Genomic DNA, 26,327 nt, shown 5'->3' on the forward strand with positions numbered 1-26,327 from the left:
GCATCCCAGACCCCTCGCCAGCCCCGGAAGCTGGGCTCCGGCCGTGGGAAGACTACACTTCCCAGCGATCCCAGGGAAGAGCGAAAACCCTTCGGCTTTGACAGCCGCCGCCACAAGCCTTTCCGCCTCCCCGGCCTGCCTGCAGCCGGGAGCGGGAGCGGGAGCGGGAGCGGGAGCGGGAGCGGGAGCGGGAGCGGGAGCGGGACCCGGACCCGGACCCGGACCCGGGCCTGGCCAGCACGCGCAGCGGGGGCGCCCGGGCCCCTGCGCCTGGCCCCGCCGCCCGGCCCGCGGGGCGCCGAGAAGCCCGCGGCCGCCGACGCGCCATGCCCGCCCCTCCCCGCCGCCCGGGCGGCCCGCGCCGTGCGCTCCGGGACCCGCGCTGAGGCTGGGCGCCGCTGGCCAGATGTAGCGGCGTCGGGGCCGTCTCCTCGCCCGCCTCCGCGTCGCTCCGCGGCTTCTCCTGCCCGATCCCCACCGCCTGCACGGCGGCCGGCGAGGGGCCTGCAGGCTCCGGAGCCCCGATGCCTCGCAGCTCGCGCTCCTGAGCGTGCAGAGTCGGGGGCAGCGACAGGGCCGGCCGTGGTCCCGGAGGGAGCCCGAGGGCCCCAAGGCCAGGCGCGCCATGGCCCGAGCACTGCCCTGGCTCCTGCTGTGGATGGGCTCCGGAGTGCTGCCCGCCCGCTGCACCCCGCCCGGCATCCGGCTGCCCCTGCGCAGCGGGCTGGGGGCGCCCCCCCTGGGGCTGCGGCTGCCCCGGGAGACCGTGGAGGAGCCCGACGAGCCCGGCCGGAGGGGCAGCTTTGTGGAGATGGTGGACAACCTGAGAGGCAAGTCCGGTCAGGGCTACTACGTGGAGATGACCGTGGGCAGCCCCCCGCAGACGGTAAGGTGGCCGGGCCAGCCCGACCCTCCTTGCTGCACAAGCAGGGGGGAGTGGGGAGGAGGGGGGCGCAGCATGCTGGCCGCCTGCTGAAATGGGCTGGTTGGCGCGGGCGGGAGGGACCGTCGCCCAGGTGTTTCCTCTGGGATCAGGTTGGCAGCCCCAAAGTTCCCGTTTCCCCCTTGCCTTGCACGCAGGGGCTTCCCCACCTCCCTCATCTGACTGCCCTCAGCCCACCCCCAACCTCACCCACACACCCCTTCCATAAGGATTTGGGGCAAGAAACCCTCCAGCGGGGGAGCCCTGCCTGGGGAAGGGTCCAAGCAATAGGGGCCGGGTGAACAGGTGTCAGCCCTGCCAAGCCTGAGTCTCCCAACCCCAGCACTGTGGATCTTGGTCACCCAACCCTCTCCCCTCCTCCGGTGTTCCGGGAACCTGGGCTTCTGACCATCATTCCCAGCATTTTGAGAACCCAGGAATCCTGGCACGAGTTGGATCAGCCTCCTTCTCCCACTGTCTGGGCTGCCACAGGGACCGCAAAGCGGGGCTTCCCAGCTCCTCCTGACCTCCAGTCCAGCCCTGAAGCCCAGGGCAGACTCAGGCTCCCCCAGCGCCTCCCCTCGCCTCCCCCTCCCCCCCCCAGCATTCTGCACTCCAGCCCCTCCCCCTCCCGGGGCCCCAGAGCATCGGCCAGAGGGGACTAAATTGAGCCTGGGGAAAGGACTAGCCGCAGCCCAGGAGCCAGAGCCCCCTTCTAAGAATGAGACTCCTTCTAAGAGCCAGGAGGCGATAGGCGCTGAGGGAAGGGAGCCTGGCAGCGGTAGAGGAAACACTGCCAGCCCTCCTCATCCTGCCTGTCCTCCGCGGTATCTCCAAGGTGGCTGGTGGAGGTAGCACCCCTGTGCTCGTGTGAGGGGGGTGCTGTAGCTGCCCTCCATGCACATCTGCCACTCTGTGGGTGGGCCTGGGCACGGGTGGTGGGGTGGTTCTGTATGTGCTTGTGTGTCACCTTGAATCGGAGCCCGCACTTTTCTGTGAGCCACCTGCCCCCCCCCTCGGATCTGTGGGATCTGTGTCCAGGAGGCCTGTCCTTGGGAAGGTCCGTGAAGGTGGGAGTGTGTTTACAAGTAGAGAGAAGAGCCACACTTTTCTGAACTTCTCAGACAGCTCTTACACCGGATTTGGGAGAAACACCAATCTCCAGCCCCCAGTTACCTTACAGAAGCAGATCTTCCTAGGGCCCTGGCACCCAGGCCTACCTCCCACCTCCCAGCTGATCCAAGGCTCTGGTCTGCCCTACTTACCCTTTCTCGTTCCTGTATACCATAACATCCTCCCAGAAAGTCTCAAATCAGTGTGAGGATAGGCCCCTTGCAGCGTGGGCTGGGGGTGGGGTGGGGTAGTGGTGCTGGGTATTATCAGATAGCCAGGGGACATAGAGACCTCCAACCTTCTCCCCTGTGGTGTGTGTCTGCTACTGATAAGCTGAGCAAGCCCAACTTACACCCTGGGGCATGGACACACAAAGGGGCTGTGGAGCCAGCAGTGAGACCAGGAATTCCAACTCTGCAACTCACAGCTTTTCCTTTTCTTAGTTGTGTGTCCTGGGGGCAAATTAGGCAACCTCTCTGAGCCTATTGCCTTGTCTTTAAACTGGGTGAAATCAGATCTCCTTTGCAAGGTTCTTATGAGGTTTCAATGGGACTGTGTAGGGGACTGTGTAGGGGAAATCACCCCCACACACAATTGACCTCTAGTAAATGTGAGGTCAGTCTCTGCCAGTTTCTCCGGCCCTGTCTGCCTCTTCAGTGCTATGCAACGAAGCACGAGAGCTTGATGCTCTGGGCCACCACGTTTGATACATATAGAACTAGGGGAACAGGTAGCATGCACATTCCCCGGCCCGGAAATTGGCAGAGAGTAGTTGCCCAACAAATGTCAGCCCCCTCCCCTTCCTTCCTAGAAAGGGAAAGTGGGCCTATAGTTCAACACTGGCCCAAGGAACCACTGCCAGGGAGCCTACAATTAGAATGACTCTGGGTCACCCTTTTGACTGTGAACCGGAACCAACGCCAGCCAGTCTATACTCTGTAGTGACTTTGATTCTCTCCCCAGCAGTCCCGAGAAGGAGGCCCCTTCTTGCCTGGTAGGGCTGTCGTGAGCACCAGGTGAGAACGAGGTTGGCAGAGTGCTCTCAACAAATAGGAGTAAAACTTGGGGAGCACTTTTTATATGTCAGGTGACTAGGTGCGGGGTTTGAGAGCTGTCCACAAAGAGACAGGAGATAAAGGTTTTTTGCCCACAAGGAGTGTAGAGCATGAAAGTGTGAGTGCCAGTACAAGGTAATCCAGAGCAATGCTTGAAGGCAGGCCCCCAGACCCTTGCCACCAGAGCCTATTAAAACATAACTTCTCTGGTCCCATCCCAGACCTACTAAGTTAGAATTTCAGGGGCCATGGCTCAAGTTTGAGAAGCACTGATCTGCAGTAGTACAAAAAGTGAGTACTATAAGTGTTCTGGGAGGTAAAATCAGGGAAGGCTTCCTGGGGTAGGTGTGCTGTGAGCATGGTCTTGAAGGCTGGCTAGGAGAGGGGAGGCTGTTCCCAGCAGGGAAATGGCACCTGTCCCACTAAACCATCATTGCACTTAACTCGAATGTCCGCTGCTTCCTTAACCTGGGTCCCTGGGACCAGAAAAAGCCACAACAAATGAGAGAATGAGTCATGTGTGTTTGTTTAGGAGACAGTGAGAAACTCAGTCCAGTTAATGCTACAGGTTTGGGTAAATAAGATAGAGCCAAATTGCCAAAAGCCTTAAATATGAAGCTTTAAGTTTTGGACTTTGGTTGGCAGATATAGGGGGAAGCTTGAATTTATTTGTACAAGGGAATGACATAGAGAAAGCAATCTTTTAGGAAGAAACGTGAATTTTAGGAAGAATGGAAGTGAGAGGTGCAGTGGCAGCAGTCTCTGTCACCACAGTCCAGGTGTGAGGCACTATGACGAGGACAGCATATGGCTGTGCTAAGAGGAAAGGGAAGGGAAGACCAGGAGTCAGGAACGTTACGAGGCAACCAGACAGGACTTGGTGACACTGGTGTGAAGAGTGAGGAAGAAGCATCAGAGATGATTGCACGACCTTGATCTGGGGTGAACTGCAGGGTAATAAGACCATTTGCTGGACCAGGAAAGCTGGCAAGAGGCATTGGTTTATCGGTAGTAGTATACAAATAAATACTTGTATTTATGGTTGCAGCTTATGGAAAGTTTTCAAATATATTCTACCTAATTTTCCTCTTTACAGTAATTCCTGCAATATACACAAATGGTCTTATCACTCGTGACTTCTAGCAAAAGAAGTGGGGAGTGAAAGTTTAAACAGTTGGCCAGGAAACAGGCCCGTAAGCTGAGATGCTTTGTCACCTGGATCTTTCTACTCTGCCGGCCACCTGCCCATGTGTCTTGGGGGAGAAGAGAGGGTTTATCATGAGCATTCCTTTTCATTCTCCCGTGACACCTGCTCATGTGTCCCTTACTACACCTAAGTAGTATTAAAGGACATATTATAACTGTTTTTATATTCGTTTCCTTCCCAGAACATGAAGCTCTTGAGGACAATGTCTTTTAAAAAGATTTTTTTTGGCAGCGTCTTATTTCTCTTTAATATCTCTGATAGCACCAGATTCAGAACACGCACCTAAAAAATGTTGAGTGAGTAGATAAATAAAATGTAAGACATCTAAATAGAACTCTCAATGGGCAATTCTAAGTGCAGTATTGGAACTCTTGGAGGAAGAAGCACTTTCGTCCTTTTCCACTTAAATGAAAGGATATCACCTCATTATAATGGGATGAACATCAGTCTCCAAACCCAGGATACTGATTGTTAGGATTGAAATCTGGTCGTTAGTCAATGCAGTTCAGCAAATGCTTGTTGAGCACCTACTGTGTGCAGAAGAGGAAAATCATGTCATCGTCCCAGGGCCTGGAGAGCTCACAATTTGGTGTGAGACATAGACATAGAAACAGCTAAATATCATACGAGACCAAAAGCATTTGGTACAAAGAGAAGAACAGTGAGTCTTAGAAGTGCAAAAAAAGAAGCAGTTACTACTGACAGGGTGTTAGGATAGGCTTGCTGGAAAAGGTAGCATTTGAGTATGGCCTAGAAAGATGAGAAAGCTTTGCTATTTGGAGAGTGGGGGGAGAAACGCTTCATGAAGAGAGGCATGAGCTGGGCCGAGAAGCTGGGAGTTGTGGCAAGGATGCTCTGAGGTGGAGTGGAGGAGGTTGGGTTGTATTCTGCAGGCAGGTGAGAGTCCCTGTGAGTGTTAAGAAAGGGAAGGGTCTAGTGTAGTTCTGGTTCCAGGGTGGAATGTAGCTGGATAGTCTGGAGCCCGAGGCTAGGACCTCAGTGAGGACACGAGGGCTTGAAAGACGCTGGTGGCAGTGAGGACAGAGAGGAGAGGTCCTCAGAGATCCAGCATTCACATGTCAATTCAACCAGGTGTTCTCTGCTCCTGGGGAGGGAGAGGGAAGAGAAGAGGTTCCCCTCCTCTACAACATCTCTGTTGTATTGGAACACAAAAGGAGCAGACTTTTAAAGTACAGTATAGGTCATCAAAATTCTGTGCTTAGGATTCTGCTTTAATTGCAAGGGATAAATACTAGCATGTCCATTTGAGGGGTGAGGAAACCGAGCCTCAGAGAGAATAAGTGCTTTGCCCAAAGAGACTCACCTAAGGAAAACAGAGCCAGGGTTCAAATTCAGGTCTTGGATTTTAAGTCCAAATACTGGGTTCTTTCCAGTGTTCTCCAGTCTGGGAGATTCAGTTGCCTTTGAGGTGCCAGTGGATCATTCTTTTTTTTTTTTTTTTTTTAATTTTTTTTTTTAAGATTTTATTTATTCATTCATGATAGTCACACACACACACACACACACACACACACACACACAGAGACAGAGAGAGAGGCAGAGACACAGGCAGAGGGAGAAGCAGGCTCCATGCAGGGAGCCTGACGTGGGATTCGATCCCAGGTCTCCAGGATCACGCCCTGGGCCAAAGGCAGGTGCTAAACCGCTGCGCCACCCAGGGCCCAACCAGTGGACCATTCTTATTGATGGATGCAGCAACCAGCTGGGCATGGGGATCTGGAAACCAGGAGAGAAGTTAGGACTGGACAGGTAGACTCGGGAGTCACCTGCAGAGAGGTGGTTTGGAAGCCACTTTAGCAAATGGGCTTGTTCTTTGAGAGAATGGAGGAAAAACAGGGGGAGGGGGCAATGATTAAGGAAATAATATTGAACGTAGACTGAGGCTCAAGGGAGCAAGAGAAAATGATCAGAGAAATAGAAAACTATGAGGATTCAGGGTCTCAGAAACCAAGAAGGGCCAAGTGGTTTTCCACCCTACCATCCGCAAATGGTTTTCACACTGATTTGTGGGATTCTATAAAGGGACCTCAAGGATAAAGGAGGTTAGAAGAAAGGTAAGAGGCAAGACTTGGGACCTTTCACACTTCCCATCACCAAGCCCTTCCCCTTCTCCCTGCCCCCAAATCAGCTTTTATTGTTTTCATATAGTGGAATTCAAGATCGATCCTTCCTTCCTTCCTTCCTTCCTTCCTTCCTTCCTTCCTTCCTTCCTCCCTTTTGGTACTAAAAAGGTTGGAAACCATTGACCTCAAAGAGCCACCATCCAAATTAGACAAAGCAAGATTGGATAAGATCTCACTTCTAAGTTGCCCACCCAGTCCCTGAGACCACAGCTGGCTCCAGATTGCACAGGGGGCTTTGCTAGAAGCGTCATGCTGTCATTTCACACACTTCTCCTCTGCCTCCACAGGTCAGGAAAGAAAGAGTTCAGCTACAAGGGTGGCGGGGTGGGGGGAGACTGGGACCTCCCACTAAGGTAGAAGGTCAGGAACCCTTCTTGGGTATCTCCAGTAAAGATCTAAGCAGAAAATTCTGGTTGAAAATCCAGAAAAAGAACTGTCAGGGAAACTCCCATACCTGACAACAAACTTCTCTTCCCGGAACATCTCTCCTGAGGGCCTGGCCAGTGGAGTTTTGGGCAGGAGCCAGACTATTTCCCCGTCCTTGAGCTGCCCTGAGCTGCCCCTGGCAGGATGGGCCCTAAGGCCTGGGAAGCATTCACTGATGCTCTCCTGCCACATCCTCAGGTGCAGTAGCCAGTGGTTGCCAAGAGGGAGGAGGTGCTCCCTCTGAGGGGAATGATGAATCAATAGTCTTAGGGGCTGACTAGGGGAGCCAGGACTCCTTGGTCTTTTTTTTTTTTTTTTTTTAAGATTTTATTTATTTATTTACTTGAGAGAGAGTGAGTGAGTGAATGAGTGAACATGAGCAGGGGAAGGAGCAGAGGGAGAGGGAGAAAAAGGCTCCCTGCCAAGCAGGGAGTCCCATGCAGGGCTCAATCCCAGGACCTTGGGATCATGACCTGAGCTGAAGGTAGACACTCAACCAACTGAGCCCCCCAGGTACCCCACCCTGGTCTTTTTTCCCAAAGACTCTGACAAAGCTACAGAGCAAACTGGCCAAGCTCCCTGCCTCTGCCACCCCAGCCTGTCCTCTTTCAGCAGGTCTCCTGGACTGCTACCAACCTGTGGCTAGTCCCCCAGCTGCCCGCTGTACCCACCCTGTGTCCAGGCTGCACTGGCCTCTCGAGGCTTCCAGTGCCTATAGAGTCTGCCAAATAGCACAAGAAATGAAGTGATGGCATCTCCCAGTGGCTCAAACAAGCCTGCATGGAGCATGACCTGGGTGCCCTGGAGGAAACTGGGCTTCTGCCGGAGATCGGTTATCTTTTCAACTGAGGACAGGCCAAGAGAAGATGAAAGCCACTGCAACCTGTGGGTAGGACACAATTAGACAGTAGGAAGGACTTCTTGTCTGCCAATGAAAACAGGTAGCTGATGGCTGCTGTGAGACCTCACAGACTGGGAGTTCTCAGGGGGTGGGGGAGTCCTGTGGATGCTGCAGAGCTGCCCCAAGAGCCACCACGAGGAGGGGACAGAGACCGAGGAAGTAAAATGTTTCCCTCCTAAAGAACAACTCTTGTTTGTTTTTTTCCTTGGGTATGCTGGAATCCTGCATAAGGCTGATAAAGAGTTCTGCTGCTTTAAAAAAGAAGTTTGAAAAACCATTGTCTTAGATCCATTCTTTATGAACAGACATTTTTTGACCATTTGTATCTATCATCTCATTTGAATAGGAAGCCTTGATAAATTTTAGTTGAGCTGGGTTAGATGCTGAGGAACACGGAGCATCCTGTCTAAAGAGAGGAAGGTACAGCATGCCTGGGTGGCTCAGTGGTTGAGTGCCTTCGGTTCAGGTCATGATCCTGGGGTCCTGGGATCCAGTCCCACATAGGGCTCCCTGCAGGGAACCTGCTTCTCCCTCTGCCTATGTCCTTGCCTCTCTCTGTGTGTCTCTCCTGTATAAATAAATAAAATCTTTTAAAAAAACAAAGGGAGAAATGTGCATCAGATAAGGTTGGGGGTGACCCCGCTGCCTTACAATTCCTTAAAAAAAAAAAAAAAAAAAAACACAGTCCAAAGTAGGGTAAGTGGCACCAGAGAGCCTGCATGTTTCCAGGTATTGATTGTCAGCTTTAGCCTGGAGAGAGAAGTGGAAGGCAGAGATACGTCTAGGGAAGGGATTTCCAGTGGGTCAGCCAATTTGGTCAAGGTGCAGGACCCAATCCCTGGAACAGTAGGAGGCAGGAGCTGTGCACTCTGTTAGCTCCCAGGCACTCCCAGCTGCTGACATTAGGCTCCTTTTGTCTTTCCTTGCTTCTTTCTCTTGGCCTTGGGCAAGCTCAGTTCTGCAAATATCTACTTAGGAAAGCAGGTGAAGCTGCCTCAAGGTTCTGAGACCAAGGAAGAAGTCCCAAATTCACTACCATGGTTCTAAGAACCTAGGTGCATAATCCAGTCAATGGCATGGCTGTGGTGGGCATCAGTTATCATCGTCACCATACACAGCCCCAGACTGAAACCAACCGTGTGAGACCTTTGGGGCTAAGAATGAGTAGTGAAAAAAAAAAAAAAAAAAAAGAATGAGTAGTGAGATTCTGTGGGGTCACAGGGAACTACAGGTAATGAGGCAATTACTATGAGTGCGGCGGTGTTGGGGGGCATGGGGGGATCATAATGGAGCCCCTGTTGAGGGCTAGAGAAGAATAAGATGATGAGGGTACAAACGTGCTCCTTACCCTTGTGGATCTCATAGTGTCAGGGGCAGACAGTACATGAATGAACAAAGTGATCATTTGATAAGTGATATACAAAGAAGCACAGGTGTTACTAAGGACTTGCAGGAGAAGGAGCCTTATCTTGGCTGGGGGCATCAAGGCAAGACCTTTAGGAGAATGGATATTTATCCTGTGACTTGAAAGATGAGTAGAGGTTAGACAAAACAGGGAGAGAATATTCCAGGCATAGACAACAGCATATGCAGAGGTGCAGAGATCATCGTGCTTTTGAGAAGCATGAGAAGCATGGTGGGGTCGGAGGGAAAGGGATGAGAAATGTTCACTGGAGTCGACCTATGTTTGGTGAGACGCCCCCAAGGACAAGGATTTTAGGATTTAATTCAGATAGCATATCTGTTATCTGATGCTGTGTAACAAACTACTCTGAAACTTGGTGGCTGGGAACAAGAGCCATTCTGTTTTTCAGGATTCTGTGCGTTCGCTGTGGCCCTCCCCCAGGTCTTACCTGGGCTCACTCATAGGGCTGCATTCAGCTGGTGGGTCACCGGGGGAGTGAGACAAAGCTGGGGCTGCTTGACCTCTTTCTCCATGAAGTCTTTCATCCTCAAGGAGGCAGATGGAGCTTCTCCACATACAGTCTCAGGGCAGCATTCCAAGAGGAATCCCCAGTGCACAGGCTCTCATCAAGCCTTTGCTTTCCTCCTTTGCTGGTGTCCCTTTGGCCGGAGCAGTCACATGACCAAGCTTAGAGTTGATCTCAGAGGGGATCACACAGGGGCCTGGATACAGGGGAGTGTGATTCCTTAGAGTAGCAATCTACCATATAATACTTCCATATAATACTCCATATAATAGAGTAGCAATCTACCATATAATACTTTATATTATAATATAATAAGAGCCAGTGGATTCTTGTCCAGCTGTGTGGCTTATTGTGGAAAATGGATCAAGTTGCCCACTCATTCCAGATGTCAGTTTCTTTCTCTGTAAAATGGAAGAGAGCCTTCCATATCTCAGCTTCAGCTAACAGGCTTGCTAGATAAGAGTATAAGAGCTCTTCTGCCATTAATTGGGAGGCCCACACAGAAGGAAAGAGACTTCCTCTTTGACAGGAAGAATTAGTTAAAGCCCCTCTCCTAGGGCCCTGGGATAGGCTACCAAGAAAGGTTGGGATCTCAGTAACTAGAGATATTTAAGAGTTGATCTTTCAGAATCTCCCTAGGTTAGTGGACAGATGACTCCTGAAGGCTCTTTTCATCCAGAATAATCTGAGCTATACCTGTCTGCTAGTGAGAGCTGGAGCCAAGACATGTGAGACTTGGGGAACAAAGAGCATACCCAGAACTCACCGGTTCCACATCTATCTCATCACCCAAGATCTGTTGCTGAAAACTCCCAGAGAGCCTACAGAGTGAAATGGACATGTGTGCCTTTCCCTGTGGGGCTTGTTAGCACTTCCCACAAAGCCACCTTCCCTCAGAGGACCCCAGAAGCACATTTGTTTATTAAGTGATTGGCTGTGACCTAGCCCTGACCCCAGGTTGTGATCTCTTGGGTATCTAAATACAATAGCTAACAGAGACTCCTGAGACTCCAAGGGATGGAGAAGGAGGTAGCTCCAGGACCCCAATCTACCTGAAGACCAGAATGCCTGGTTAGGGGAAGGCAGGTCTGAGCTAGAGCCACACCTAAAAACACCCACGGCTGGGGACCCACTGAGGGATCTCTCCTTCACCCAACCAACAGGATAGAGTAGCTCTTTCCCCTTTTCTTTCCTTTAACCGTTAATTTGAGTGATACTAATTGCAAGGTACTGTGATACCCGTTAGGGATACAATGGAGATTTTTAAGAAATTAGATACAAGGGAGGTGAGATTCAATGTGAAGTTATAGAGTGACACGTTCTATGGAAGCATTTTAATAAGAGAAAATGCCTGGTCTTTCCCCCTTAGGAAGTAGTCCCTTCTGAGCTTGGACTGCAGGATGATGGGAGATAAGTAGACAGACTTGCCCGCGGAACGGAAGATGTCTGGGCAGAGCAAATGGCCTAAGGCGCTGTCCTCTGGGGGTTGGACCACAGCTGGTCTGAGGACCTGTGAAGAGGCCTGTATAGCCCGCGGGTAGGGGGCTGGGGCGTACAGGACAAACTAGGCTGGGTGTGCAGGCAGGGCCGGACAGTGAAGGGCCCTGGAGAAAATGGTAAAGCTTTACGTTTTTTATTTTATTTTTAAGATTTTATTTATTTATTCATGAGAGACACACAAAGAAAGGCAGAGACCTAGGTAGAGGGAGAAACAGACTCCCTTTGGGGAGCCTGATGCAGGACTCAATCCCAGGACCCTGGGATCATGACCTGAGCCAAAGGCAGACACTGAGCCACCAGGCATCCCTAAATTTTTATTTTAATAGCAAAGGAAAACGATTGACACAGGAGGACAACATGGTCAAATTAGAAAAGACCACCATGGCCACAGTGCAGAGAGAGGTTGGAGTGGTCAAGGGTGGACAGACATGCCAAGGCCAGTTGAGAAGCTATTGTGATATTCTAGAACGTTGCACAGGGGTGGCAAGGGAGATGGCATGAGATGAGTAAATTAAAGAGACTTCTGAGAAGGTTAATTGGACAGGGCTTGATGCATCGGGTAGAGAGGTGAAGAAGAGGAAGGTGTTAGGAAGTCCCCCGGTTGCTGACTTACAGCACAGATGGATGGTGACGCCATCCACTGATGCAGGGCATGGGGGAAAAGGCACTTGGGCGGGGCCATGGAAGGTCAGCTTTGGACATCCTGGATTTGAGGTATCTGAGAGGAAGTTTGCTCTGTGCTTCTGGAGCTCCAAGGAGAGGAAAGGGCTTGGGGCTTTGGGCTAGGAGTGCTGGGTGACAGGGCTGATATTTGGAGCCGCAGCCGCAGGGGAGGTGATGAGGGAGAGCAGTGTCTGCAAGGAAGAGGCCTGCAGCCAGGCCAGAAAAGATCTGGCCAGAGATGTGGGAGGACAACCATGGGATAGGGGGAGGCAGGGAAAGGCATCTCTAGGAGGAAGGAGTCCTCGCAGTCAGAGGAGAGCTGATCTGAAAAATGTCTTGTTATTTGGTGACATGGAGTCTGGGGTAGCTGTAGTAAGGGCTGTTGTATTGTGGAGGGAGGGGCAGCAGAGAACCGGGTGGGAATGGGTGGAGGAACGAGTGGGAGGTGAAGAAGTGAAGAAACGAAGACAGCTTGGCTGAGAACTTTGGTTGTGAAGGAACTGGAGGTGGAGGTGAGATTAAAGAAGGGTTTTTTTTTTTTTTTTTTTTTTAATGGAGACACATGAGTATTTGTAAAATGCCAATAGGAAGAACCCAGATCAGGGTGGGGAGCAGTCCAAATGGTGGTGGATCTACCTGAGGGCCAGGGGTGGTTCCCAGGGTTGGGTACCCACCCAGGCTGGGGAGGGCCATCTGAGGGAAAGGATGGGCAGCAAGGACTGGCTGTGGAGATGACAATGATGAGGTCCCATCTGACAGCCTTTGTTCGGAGCTGTAAGAGGCCAGGCTCCCTCCCTAAGGAGGTTTGGCTCTTTCACCACCAGACTCTTCCAGGCTGCCCTTACCTGCCCTGTGTCATGATGGGTGGTGGCCCAGCCGCTTACAGCCCCCGCCTTCTGACAGGCCTCCACGGGGAGCAGGAAGGGGAGAAAACCTGCCTGGAGCTTGAGTAAGAAATGTTGGAAGGACGGACCGGGAATCCCTTCTCCCAGGAGCCAGGAGCACTTTGTGAAGAGCAAACAAGACAGTTGGCCATTTGCTCAGGAGGGAATCTCAGCTGTTTTTAAATTTTTTTTTTAATTTTTTATTTATTTATGATAGTCACAGAGAGAGAGAGGCAGAGACACAGGCAGAGGGAGAAGCAGGCTCCATGCACCGGGAGCCCGATGTGGGATTCGATCCCGGGTCTCCAGGATCCCGCCCTGGGCCAAAGGCAGGCGCCAAACCGCTGCGCCACCCAGGGATCCCGAATCTCAGCTGTTTATTTGGTTTTCCATTTTTTTGTGGTGGGTAAAGCGGGTGGCAGGCAGACAGGCCTGAATTCCGGGTTGGGGGGGGCTCTGGGGTGGGGGTCATGAGGCCCTGGGCATAATCTGCTTAGAGGTGGAAGGGGGAGGCCTTCCCCAGCTGGCTGGGGAGAGGTGGGCCTCCTGCTAGGGAGGGAGTGTTTGCAGGAGGGGAAAGCAGTGGGGAGGCCTGGACCAGCTGGGACCTCGGCAACAAAGCCCTGCACCAGAGCAAAAGGTGGTCATGTTTCCGTGGAGCCAGCGAGGCACACATCTCAGGGATCCCTCCGTCGCATAGCTCTGGGGACCCTCTTGGGGGTCCAGTGATAGTACGGACCCCTGTAAGAATGAGGCCAACCCCAGTGCTGGGAGCAGAGTCCCTGGCACGTGGGGGAGGGGGGTCCCGGGAGGAGGTGGGGAGAAGCCTTTTTAATCATTAACCTGGTTGAAACCTGAACTGCTGTGCCTCCAGCTCTATTGATTGTGAAAGCACAGAATCTGGAGCTAGTGGCTGCTCAGAGACCCTGGAGAGGGCCAGGGGAGAGGTAGGGGAAGGGCAGGGAGGGTGATGGGCACCAGGCTGGGAGGGGGTGCTGGGAAGGAGGGGGGGCAGGGTCAGAGGGCTGGGGCTCTCTTGAAGAGGTATTGTCTTGGGGGGGACCCAGGAGGAGGCCAGGAGGAGGTGCAGTCCGCAGAGCCACATGGACCACTGAGAGCAGGAAGGAGCCGAGGATCTGGCAGGGAGGAGGAAACTGAAGCCCAGGGGAGCACAGTGACTTGCCCAAGGTGACAAGGTCAGAGCCTGCACCAAAACTGAGGTCAGCTGACTTCACTGCATGGAGGACAGAGGACACAGGGGAGCATCTGAGCTGATGGGCACGACAAGTCAGCAAGAGGGGGTTGAATGAGGGTACGGAGCTTCTGAGGACACGGGCATTTCCTCTTCTTGCCTGTGAGGATACTACTGGCATTCAAAAAGTGGCTCTGGACTGAGGGAGGGGGATCAGGCCATCAAAGGAGAAAGGAGGGTCAAGAAAGAAGAAATGCTAGAAGGAGCTGCACAGCAAGGAACATGGGGATGACACCTGTCCGTACTCATTTAGCCAAAACCCAGGCCCTGACAAGATGGGTTTTCACTGCGACATCAGAGTGGGCTCCTGGCTCCCAACTATTCTGACAGTAGGACTCCTAGGCCCAGGTCACCTCTGAGACAGAAGGGGAGCCCTTCGTGGGGAGCAACATTCTGGCAGGCAGGGTCAGAAATGTGTGGGCGCCAACACGCCATCCTGGTCCCCGCAGCGTCCCTCGCCAGTGCCAGCTCCTAGAATAGCATTTCTGAGCTGGACGAGGATGCGAGCCCAGCTGCCCGCTGGGTGATATGCTTCCAGGGAGGACCAGAGAAGGAGGGAAAGGGCAAGCTCTGCAGACAGAATTGGACAGGTACCTGAAGTGAGTTAAGGGCAGTCTGATGGTAGAGAGAAAGAGGAATGAAAACAACACGCACACAGAGATAATGTGGCTCTGACGGCACAGAAAATGCTAGGATTCCAGAGAAGACAGGAGCAGACACGACGCCATGCTGAGGATGTCCTAGGATGCTACATTCTGTCTGTGCTCATGGTCATAGCAGGTGCCAGGCTGTCCAGTCCTGCACCCTAGAAGCTTCACCCTGGACATTCCAAGGGGAGACTGTGTTGCCGGTGGTGTGAAGAACAATGAAGGTAGTGGGCCCAGAGCCTCGTGTCGATAACATCTTTTTCTCCCCTTTCTCTGACAGCTCAACATCCTGGTGGACACAGGCAGCAGTAACTTTGCAGTGGGGGCTGCCCCCCACCCTTTCCTGCATCGCTACTACCAGAGGCAGCTGTGAGTCCTGGGCAGAGCTAGAGAGAAGAACTCTTCCCAAGGATCCAGGGCCCAGAAGAGTCAAGGGAGGGCTTCGGGGAGAAAGACTAGCTTCTCGGATCCTTTCCAAGACAGAAAAGTAGAGAGGGGGGATTTGAGGAGGTAGATTATGGGAAAGGGTAGGCTGAGGGGCCACCAGAGAGTTCTTGAGTACTGAGACAGGGCAGCTTCCTTGGAGAGGGAAAGGAAGAGAGGAGCCCCAAAGCTCCCAGAGCAATCCTAATGAATTGCAAGGCATGGAGACGGCATCCCAAGCCTCCACCCCCCCACAGTGGCTCTCAGGTTTCTGGTGAGACCAGTGAAGTCTAGGTGGAACAGACTGTGTGACCCTGCCTTTGCTGTGCTCTCACCCAGGGGCTGCTCCTGGTGGCATTTCACAGTTCAAGGGAGTAGAGGAAGAGCCTTCCATATGCCCCACTGCCTGGACCATACCAGGGACCAAAAGCTAAAATGTCTCCCTGTACCACCCAGAGTTTCAAGCAGCGGGATTTAGCAAACTGGTAGAAGGCAGGGTTGAAGTGGGTTTTTAAAAGGTAAGAGGCAGAGAAAGATGATGTGGGAGCCTCCTTAGCATAAAAACATCTAATGTGTGAGGTGTCTGTGTGTGGAAAGCTGTGAATAGAGGCTTCAATGGCATTCTTGGACTTCTAGGCAGATGCCAAAGCCACCTGCCGCCATCTCCTGTCGTCCCTATCTGAAGAGAGCAGGCAGGGAGTGGGGTGTGGTGAGGACCCGTGAAAGGGATTCGTTCCAGCCCCCCCCCCCCCCCCGTTCCAATCCCATCGCTGCCCCCTCGCTGGCACATACACAAATAGGCCTGGTTAGTGGTGCAATGAGACACAGGCAAAGGTGTCATGTGCTGATGGGCATGTTCCATACAAGTGGTGTGTGATACTTACCTGCTGTGCTGAGATGCTGTGCCAGTTCTTTGGAAGAACTTGCTGTCGAGGTTCCACATTTACCCCGCCTGGCACTTTCTCTACCACTCAGATGGTACCACCGGGTCCCAAGGCAGCGAGAGTCAAAGGCTCCTTTTCTCTGGAAGCCTGACAGAGCCGGGGGGAGGAAGAGATGCCCACTAGCTGTCCCTCGGTGGCAGTGGGCACAATACACAAAGGCTAGGCTTGTTCCCCTCAGGCCCTGAGCTCAAGATCAAGGGATAGAAGCTGTGGAGACAGGAGAGGGAGCCCCAGCAACAGCTCCCCTCAGCTGTTTGCAAGGTTACTTTACATTCTATTCTGGGTGATTGATCTGGGATGTTCTGCTGAGCAGCCTAGAAGCATCTTATGTGGGATGCCCCTGAGATAAGGTGAGGCATTGGAAGTAGGCTAGATGCTAGGGTCCCCCTGCCAGTTGTTGCGGTCACACCTCCACAGACCTCTGCCTCCTCTTCACAGGTCCAGTACATACCGGGACCTCCGAAAGGGCGTGTATGTGCCCTACACCCAGGGCAAGTGGGAGGGGGAGCTGGGCACCGACCTGGTGAGCATCCCCCATGGCCCCAACGTCACTGTGCGTGCCAACATCGCTGCCATCACCGAATCAGACAAGTTCTTCATCAATGGCTCCAACTGGGAGGGCATCCTGGGTCTGGCCTATGCTGAGATCGCAAGGGTAAGAGGGGCAAGGCCTGGCCCTGGACCGTGTGTCTGCACAATGCATACTGCGTGCTCCTGAGAGACGGGCTTGGAGAGAAAGGGAATGGACTAAGGGAGGGAAACAGAGCAGCTTAAAGGATTTGTTAACGGGGGTTGTAGCATGGCAGTCTGACTCTCATCCCTGCAGAGGGCAGGACTATAGTGAGGGACGCTGTGAAAGATACAGGATTAGGCTCTGGTTTCTACCTAGATCTTAGGAATAAGGGAGCCCACTCACCACCCCCAAGCCCCAAACAGGTTAAGTATATGGGGGATTGAAGATTCTGCAGATCTTTCCTGTTTGCACTGCCAATGTCTCTTGCTAACCGTCTCTCTGCCAAACCTCAGTACTTTAAGATAAGTCTTTCCCAAAAACATCCCCCAAGGTTTTGCTTTTGCCTTCCAGTTTAGGCAGGAAGCTGGCCTCTTTCCACTGGGGCCCTCTGTGAGGATTCACTCCTTGTCTCTTTCTGCTACAGCCCGATGACTCCCTGGAGCCATTCTTTGACTCCCTGGTAAAGCAGACCCACGTTCCCAACCTCTTCTCCCTGCAGCTCTGTGGCGCTGGCTTCCCCCTCAACCAGTCAGAAGTGCTGGCCTCGGTTGGAGGGAGCATGGTGAGTAGGTCCTAGGAGTGGGGAGGTTCTAGTACTGGGCAGAGGGATGGGTACCATCCGCCTCCCCTCCAAGGCTACACTACAGTCTTGGGCTGCACTACTTAGAATCAAGAGAAACCTCTTTAGGCTCCCCACTTGCACTTTTCTTTTTTCCATCCTTTTCTTGCATTATTCCAGAAAGGATTCCAGGTACCTATGGTAAACTTGGAAAGGATGAGAAGATTAGGGAACTTTAAAGGAAATGAAAATAAGACCTTTCAAGTTAAGATGATTCAGTTTGATGAGCAGAAGGCAGAGATGTAAGGAGTTTAAAAGTCTATTTATTAATTAATTAGGACAACTGGTGAATGGTTCTCCATCTCCAACACGCAGAGAAAATGAAACTTGTAATAGAAGCAAATAATCATTCATTTAACATTTATTGTGCCAGTTTAGTTTAAATAACTTTAGATTGAGGGCTGTGAGACTCTGAAACAAATAATTTAAAATCCTGTAAAGTCTTCCCCTGACATATTTTTAAGACATATAAGAAACTACAAATCACTCTGGGACAGGATATGATTAGAAGCAGGAAGATGAGAAAGGTGGCCTGTAAAGGGCCTTGCCACCAATCCAGAAATCTCTGATCCCATTGCTTGCTCTCTGGGTGACTTGCTGTCCCACTGTGCTGGGATACGGGTACCTGCCTCCTTTTGTCCCCTAGATCATCGGGGGTATCGACCACTCGCTGTACACGGGCAGCCTCTGGTACACACCCATCCGGCGGGAGTGGTACTACGAGGTGATCATTGTAAGGGTGGAGATCAACGGGCAGGACCTGAAAATGGACTGCAAGGAGGTAATGACACCAAGGGGACCAGGGAGAGGTAAGGGGGAGGCAACATAGCATGAGGCGAGACCCTGAGTTATGAGGTTGGGAGGACGAGGCCAGAGGAGCAGGACCTGCAGAAAGGGTTGGGAGCTGAACCTAGAACAATCAGGAGCTTAAAGGTAACATAGCGGGACCTGAAGTTTGGGGCTAGGGACAGGCAGGGCATGTACACAAGGACCTTGTGGCTTATGGTCTAGTAAGGGAAAAAAAGCATGTCTGGACTCTAGTCACTGCCTTGCTTGATGGCCTTGGGCAAGTCATACGCGAGGCAGTGTGCTATGGTGTAACGGAAGAGTCCAGCTTGGGACTTGGAGAGACCATGATTTCTAGCTCTGCCATTTACTAGCTATGTACCCTCAGGCAAGTTACTAGGTTGTGTTTCAGTTTCCTCATCGGCAAAACAGAGGGAAAAACAGCTTTTCCAGAGATTGTGGTGAAGAGAGCGAAAATAAATAGTTCTTCTAGTGCCTGGCACACAGCAGTACCCAATAAATGGCAGCTCAACCATCTGGGTCTTCCTCACCTGGATTCTTAATGTATGTTACATGAGAATAGATATAAAAGTACTATGAAAAGTTAAAAGCACTATACAAGGTATTTTATGTTCAAGATTTGGAGAAGGACTGCCCAAGCGAAGATACTAAGAGTTAGCATTTACTGAATGCTTCCTACATGCCGGGCACCATTCTAAGCACTTCACATGTATTCATTTAATCCTTATAATAACTTTTTGAGGTAGGTGCTAGTATTATCCTCATTTTAAAGATGAGGAAACTGAGGCACAGAGGCTGAACAACTTGCCCAAGGGTAAACTCCTAAGAGAAGTGCCAAGCCAGAATGCCACCCCAAGCAGTCAGATCCACCCTTCTGATTCCAGCCAGAGCCTGGCATCAAAAAAGGCTTTTGACTCTTCTCTCTCTTCTCCATTCTCCGTCCTAGTACAACTATGACAAGAGCATTGTGGACAGTGGCACCACCAACCTTCGTTTGCCCAAGAAAGTGTTTGAAGCTGCTGTCAAATCCATCAAGGCAGCCTCTTCGGTCAGTGGGACTCGGGGCAGGAGTGTAAGAATGATAGTGTCAGAGGAAGTCTGTGAAGGTCACAGCCCTCAATGAGACCCAACTTATCTACCTTTAGATCCTTCTACATAAATGTCTTCAGAGCGAGTCTCTTTCATGAGCCTTGGCTTGCTCATCACACAATTCCCCTGGTGCAGAGTTTTGGTCTCACTCTCCAGCTCTCTTTCCCTAATTCTTGGGTTTCCGTGTGCCCTTCCCCAGTTTGGATATTCCACAGAAAAGCAAAAAGGGCCCAGGAAGTGTTACCTGAGGCAAGAGAAGTGAGACGGTGGAGAGGCGGTTTCCTCACTGTTACCCTTTGTTGCTCACACAGACGGAGAAGTTCCCAGATGGGTTCTGGCTGGGGGAGCAGCTGGTGTGCTGGCAGGCAGGCACCACCCCTTGGAACATTTTCCCGGTCATCTCCCTCTACCTGATGGGCGAGGTCACCAATCAGTCCTTCCGCATTACCATCCTTCCTCAGGTATGTCTCGAGCCAGAGTCGGTGGGATCCCAGGAAGACAACACAGTGTGCATGGGGAGACAGGGCCCAGGCGTGGCTTCCCACAGTGTGGAAGACAAGAAAGGAGTGTCCCATAGCAAAAGGCATCCCTGCAGGCCTCAGGGATGGCAAAGGAAGAGGGGCCTGAGCACATAGATACCTAGAAGGCAGAAGTGAGGTGAGAGCTGGAGCAATGAGGACATTTCCTTCTCTGATTGCTTGTCCTCAGCAATACCTGCGGCCAGTGGAAGACGTGGCCACATCCCAAGACGACTGCTACAAATTCGCCATTTCACAGTCATCCACGGGCACCGTAATGGGAGCTGTTATCATGGAGGGCTTCTACGTTGTCTTTGACCGGGCCCGAAAACGAATTGGCTTTGCCGTCAGTGCTTGTCATGGTAAGAGAGCCAGGGAGGAGGGTGTGGTTTCAGTCTATCCGTGTTCTCACTGCCCAGCAGTTAGGACACCTGGGCCCCTGGCAGGCTGGGAGGTAGTCAGAGTTGCCTTGAGGCAGAATCAACACATTGTGTAGAAGCTAGTGTCCATGCTCATGCTGTGCCCGTGTTGCCGGGCATGCTGAGACCTGTGTGAGTTGGTAACCTCTGCTGGAGACCCAGAGCAGCAAGAGCTGCCTTGGCTGCTTGGGAAGCTCTAGATCCACAGGCAGCAGGCTGAGCCTGCAGTGACCCTGTCAGCTACTACATGAGGGTGGCGGGGTCTTCTAAGTAGTATTGGCAGAAGCAGGTGAGTGTACTGGGTATCCACGGGGCTGTCTTTTTGGTCAACTCAGAAAGACTGACCTTTAGGTATCATTCCATAACCACATGGTTATACAGGAAAGGGTTGTTGCTGGGAGGAGAGACATGCTTCTACCTAGCAAGGCTTTTCTGGCCTGCTCCTAAATCTCTTCAAGGAAGGAGATGCTTGGCTAATTTCAAGGCCTCTCAGGAAGTTCTTTTTGTTGCGTGACCCAAACTGGTGACGATGAGAGCTGCCCATTCTCGTTTGCCCTTTCTCCAGTGCACGATGAGTTCAGGACGGCAGCAGTGGAAGGCCCGTTTATCACCCTGGACATGGAAGACTGTGGCTACAACATTCCACAGACAGATGAATCAACGCTCATGACCATAGCCTACGTCATGGCTGCCATTTGCGCCCTCTTCATGCTGCCGCTCTGCCTCATGGTGTGCCAGTGGCGCTGCCTCCGCTGCCTGCGCCATCAACATGATGACTTTGCCGATGACATCTCCCTGCTGAAGTGAGGAGGCCCATGGGCAGAAGACAGATTCCCCTGGACCACCTTTGGTGGTTCACTTTGGTCACAAGTAGGAGATACTGATGGCACTGATGGCCAGAGCACCTCAAGACCCTCGCCTGCCCACCAAATGCCTCTGCCTTGACAAAAGAGAAGGGAAAGCTGGCAAGGTGGGTGACAGGAATGGCACCTGTAGGAACCAGGAGAGGGAAGAAAGAAGCATTCTGGTGGCGGGAATATTCTTGGTCACCTCAAGCCTGAGTTGGGAAATTCTGCTGCTTGACACTTCAGCCTTGAACCTTTGCCCACCATCCCTTTGGGTTGGAGAATCCAACCATTCTATTCTTCTTTTCTTAGTTCCAGAAATAGTGGCACCACAGCCAAGTCACCCCAGTGTGCGTCTCTCTGCAGTACCCTGGGCAGAGAAAGGGCCAATGTTGTTTCCCTGCTGGCCAAAGTCAGTAGGAGCAGATGCACAGTTTGCTATTTGCTTTAGTGATAGGGGCTGTATAAACAAGCCTAACATTGGTACAAAGATTGCCTCTTGAATTAAACAAAAAATAATGAGACTGAATATTTGTACAAACGGGGGCGGTTGGAAAAGGAGAGGAGAGGGAGTGCAAAGACAGGGAACAGCTGGGATCAGAGCTAGAAAAGGCAGAACCATGACCACTTGCCAGTCCCAGTTTCAGACTGCATCTCCAAGATAGAAGCACATCTTGTAAGATGGGTGTTGCTTCCCGATGTTTTCTTTTCTGTGGTTGTAGCCTGACCAAAAGTGAGTTGGGAAGGAGGGCTTACCTAGCCAAAAGCTCTTTTTAACTCTCTTAAATGAAAAGTGCTAAGAAGTTCCATCTAACAAATGACTTTCTACCTTAATGATTCCACTTGTCTCTACCTGAACCCCTTACTCCACAAATGATAAAGTAACATTGACATTTCCCACCCCCACCCCAGCCCCAGGTGCCCTATGAAAAAGCAACTGGAATATAGCAAAGATCGCAGGGCCGGGCTTGGTCTTCCTGCTTCCGTGTCCACCCCTGCCCCCCAAACCCTATTCCTCTGGAGCGCTGCAGCTGAGGTGCTAGGAGGGCTAGACAGGAGACCCCCCCCTTACTTGACCCTTGAAGGCAGAATCCTCAAGATGCACTCAACAGGTATCGGTTGATGCCTTGTGCCTCTGCCTGGATTTCTTCCTGTTCAGCTCTAAGTAGTAGTAAGATCTCCTTGCGATACAAAGCAGTGTCATTGCCTCCTCACCCTAACGTCCCCTCCATTAACCTGGCTGAGGCACCCCACAGTGGCACTAGTATTATACCCAGTGTCAGAAACGCAGGGCTTTCTGGCTCTAGCATCAGTTGCCTTCATTAACAAGGCTGCTGGAGCAAGGCTGGCAGCCTCAGGGCTTCCGTACTTCCTTCACCACCAGAGTCCCTCCGGGGAGGCCATCCTTCTCCCCTATCCTGCTCTCTCCTCCCCACTCCCAATAGTATTTGGTACCCAGGCTGGTTCTTGGGCTAGGTAGTGGGGACCAGGTTTGTTTCCTCCCTATCAGTTCTAACACAATCAACTCTGATACCAGTGTTAGTGGAAAACCTGATTCTCCTAGTAGACCCACCAGGTCCTATCACTATCTTATCACCACACTGCTTCCAGGTATGGGACCTGCCGAGTGTGGAATTACCTGATGAGGGAAGGGAAGGGAAGAGATGAGGAGGGCCTCTGGAGATCCTGGCCTTGGCCAGCTGCCCACAAGCCATAAACCAATAAAACAAGAATACTGAATCACAGTTCTTTATCTGGGTTCTCTTCATTCCCCTTGCACTTGGTGCTGCTCTGGCTGACTGGGAACACCCCCAACCACAAAGACTGTCAGAAGACTGGAGACTCCGTTTTCAGCTCAGAACTTACTGTGTAAATAAACTTCCAGAATTGCTACCATGTAATGAAAATGCCACAATCTGCTTTATAATTTCTATCCATGTTGGGGAAAACTGGCTTTTTCCCAGCTCTTTCCAGGGCATAAAACTCAACCCCTTCATTAGAAAGTCCCACTGTCTGTTTTTTTTTTTTTTTAACTTGTACTTATTTTTCTTTTTGCAGTTACTTCCTTTCTACCCTGAAACTATTAACTCTAAGTGTAAAAAAAAAAATCTTGACAACAGCTTCTTGCTTGTAAAAATATGTATTATATATCTCTATTTTTAAAGTCAACTCCTGAAAAGTGACTGTCCCATCTCTACTCACTGCATCAGAAGCCTTTCCTGTCGGTCTGCATGGCTTCTACCCCTGCAGGCCAGTAGGCAGAGGGAAGAGGGAGAACAAGGGTGGCCAAAACTTAAATGTTGCTTTCTGACTGATCCTGAACAAGACAGAGAAAAGAGCAACAGTGAGGCCCCAACTCCCACTCCCACCCACTGCTCCCCAAAACATCTGTCCTCTTGCTTTAGTTGGCTTTCAAGGGGCTTTTACTAGGAACCCATTAAGCCCCCCCTCCCACTTCTTCCTTTCTTCTCTCTATACTCCTTTGGCTTCAAAGATGTGTGGAAAAGAAAGAAATCAGCCTTTATATCCATTCCTAATTTCTATATTTTGAGGGGATACTGAAAAAAATTGCTGGTTGTCTAAAGGCTACTGCCAAGCTGATGAGAGAGAAAATCTTTTGATTACAAGAGAAAAACTGATTCCCCTGAATGAAAAGAACAAAGGAGCTGATCTTCCATTTTGCCACATTTCCATTCATGATAGCTACCAAACTGGAGACATTAGTATTTCATTAACCAAAGAAAGTGTGTCACCTGACCTCTACAGAGGGGAGAACTCAGGCCATTTCAATCACCTTTCCAGATGCCAAGGAGCTCCTGGGAAGTCCAGCTCCTGAAAATGATGCTAGTCAACAAACCTGAGCAAGTAAGGAAGGCAAGAGAAGGGATGGACTACATCTAAGAGGGTGATAGGCAAGGAGGAAGGACAAAGAGGGAAAAGAACAAAAACAGAGCAGAGAACTTAATTGGATCTGAAAGGGAACAGTACTGCTAATGCCAGTAAGCATTTCCAGGTCCCAGAACGGGCAAAATTCAGCAGCTGGTAATAGAATGATGTCCTTCTCCTGAAACTAATTTTTTTTTTTTTAATTAACACTTTGTTTTTCCTTGTTTAATTCCAAAAGAGAAGGAAGCTGAAGCCATTTCCTATAGGAGTAAAGATAAAAAGATAGGAAAAGATTCAAAGCTCCCATAGATTCACAGCTTTCACAAGTATAAACCTAAAAACCAGAATGCTCAATAAGCAGAAGTGGGAAGACGATCTCATTCTAGATAGCTATCTATAGAACAAATGACTTCTAAATTTGAAGTTCAACCTCCCTTCCTTTCACTTTGGCCTTCATTTTTCCCAGGACGGAAACAAGCCCCCCCCACCCTCATCATTTTCTTGCTTCAAAAGTTAAAATCCGGCACCCCAAGATCACTCTGCAATTAATTTTGCACAGACATCTCCTCACCCCAGTGCCTGCCTGGAGCTCACCCAAGGTCACCAAACAACTTGGTTGTGAACCAACTGCCTTAACCTTCAGTAGGGAGGGAGACTAGCTGACCAGGAGACTAGAAGTGAAGGGGAAGAGGTAAGGCCTTCATGAGGTTGGTCTGTCAGCTTAATCGGAAGCCAAGTCAGTGGCAGCAAGGGATGGCCTGGCCCAGGAAAGATCTGTGGGCTGTGCTAGTTTCTAAAGAGAGGACTATCCAGGAAGTCAGATGGACAGAAGTTTGCAGGGGGCCTGGGGGAAATGGGACCCAGTCATATTGTTATTCTTGGACTGTGAATTTTGCTGATGTAAAACAGAATATTCTGTAAACCTAATGTCTATGTGCAAATAATGAGCGTTAACACAGTAAAATATTCAATGAAAATTCCAACTATTAGGGTTACATTTTTTTTTTCCTCAATCAGTCTCATTTCATCCATTTAGAGTCAAATGGCTAGAACAACACTGAGGCTTCCATAGGCTTTCAATAAGCAAGGCATCTGGCTGGACAGCAGGTGAGCACCAGGGTTCAAATCTGCATACAGGAGCCTTAAGAAAATGAACTAGAGGCTGAGCCAAATCAAAGCAGGATGGCCTTAGAGCAACAGCAGCTTCCTAGATGGTTTTTATATTGTACTTGAAAACAGCCCTAGGCAAGAATATCATAATTTCAAGGGCAAACGCAACATCATCTTACCTACAATCTGCATCCCCCAAAGGAATTGCAAGGTGAGGGGGAGAGACCATTTCTGCATAATATACATACTTTCATTTACGAACATTTGGATACAGACTTTCTATACACACATTACCTATATAATAAAAATGTACATAGCATGAGTATAGGTCACTGTATAAATATAGAGTTTTAGAAATCTTGAACCCGCGCTTCCTGTTCACATCAGCTTCTCCTCTTCTTCCTCCCCAGTCAGGTCCGTCATTTAAGAGTTGGACAAAAGGGACAAGTGTCATTTGTGTTGGTCTGGGCCCAGAATTTGATACACTGGAAAGGAAGAAAGACACATCTCAGGTTTATCTGGAAAGATGAAGGGAAGGAGGGGAGAGCGTGCCACTGAGTTCACTAGGTCTGAGGAATAAATGTATACTAAGTCAGAAGGGCTCTCATCATGGGGTCCAGATGGGCTATTTCATCAGCTCTTACCCCCAAATGAATCTTCAGAGCAGGAGAACCTGTTCTTTTTACAGGGAACATTAACAATCACCTAAAAATGGTGTGAAGCTGCTTTGTATTGGATACCTATGGTGGCCTTCCCCTTCTCATGATCCATTTAGGCTGAGATCCGCTCCCATCTCCAAATACCCAACTACCCTCAAATCTTATTCAGGATTTTCCTTTACTAAGACTTTATACGTAAATTCAATTTCTACCTCTTGGAAAATGAAAATGAACAAAACAAAATAATAAAGAAGGAATCATCCCTGCTGCTGAGAGACTTAACCCTGTCTGGTAAAATAGCCGGGGACAGGACTAACCTGTCAGTTTTTGAAAATAATCTCTAATAGGCAGACATCCAAGCTATTCTGTTAATGGATTTACTAACCTCATATTCAGGTTCCCTATTCCATTCTTCTCATCTAAGCAAAGTCTCCTGACAATGCTATATTTGAAACAATGGTTAAATATGTCTGTCTTACTGGCAGTGTTCCAAGAAAGTGACCTACCAGTGCTCTAGGATGAACTGCTTATCCAGTCCCTTAAAGGGAAGGTGGTAAAAGGAAGCTGGGAGATCTTAGCTGCTGGGATTCTGAATTCTGCTGATTGTTTCAGCCACAGTTTTCTGAAAAC

At 50.6% G+C, this 26,327-nt stretch overlaps 2 protein-coding genes across 6 annotated transcripts in view; one reads left to right on the forward strand and one right to left on the reverse strand.

Moving 5' to 3' along the window:
• Positions 1-300: 300 nt before the first annotated feature.
• Positions 301-24,911, forward strand: BACE1 (beta-secretase 1). The gene is made up of 9 exons (XM_041770124.1): positions 301-886; positions 14,926-15,014; positions 16,451-16,667; positions 17,170-17,307; positions 18,011-18,145; positions 19,118-19,219; positions 19,572-19,721; positions 19,969-20,140; positions 20,763-24,911. The coding sequence occupies exons 1-9, from the start codon at positions 626-628 to the stop codon at positions 21,002-21,004; spliced, it is 1,506 nt and encodes a 501-aa protein (XP_041626058.1). The 5' UTR covers positions 301-625; the 3' UTR covers positions 21,005-24,911.
• The window catches only part of RNF214 (ring finger protein 214), a 49,553-nt gene continuing 48,132 nt past the window's right edge, over positions 24,907-26,327 (reverse strand). For all 5 annotated transcript variants that reach the window (XM_041770119.1, XM_041770121.1, XM_041770120.1 and 2 more), the window contains one exon: positions 24,907-25,523. In XM_041770119.1, the coding sequence (XP_041626053.1) occupies positions 25,458-25,523 (66 nt within the window). In that variant the 3' untranslated portion in view covers positions 24,907-25,457. The remainder of the gene's footprint in view (positions 25,524-26,327) is intronic.

Source organism: Vulpes lagopus, chromosome 10 (assembly GCF_018345385.1).
Source record: "Vulpes lagopus strain Blue_001 chromosome 10, ASM1834538v1, whole genome shotgun sequence".
Classification (NCBI taxonomy): Eukaryota; Metazoa; Chordata; class Mammalia; order Carnivora; family Canidae; genus Vulpes; species Vulpes lagopus.

Bases quoted from the DNA above. Each gene is read 5' to 3' on its own strand.
- BACE1 (XM_041770124.1), top strand. From the start codon at position 626: ATGGCCCGAGCACTGCCCTGGCTCCTGCTGTGGATGGGCTCCGGAGTG. The intron at 15,015-16,450 runs GTGAGTCCTGGG...TCCTCTTCACAG, and splicing joins CGCTACTACCAGAGGCAGCT to GTCCAGTACATACCGGGACC. The intron at 18,146-19,117 runs GTAATGACACCA...TCTCCGTCCTAG, and splicing joins TGAAAATGGACTGCAAGGAG to TACAACTATGACAAGAGCAT.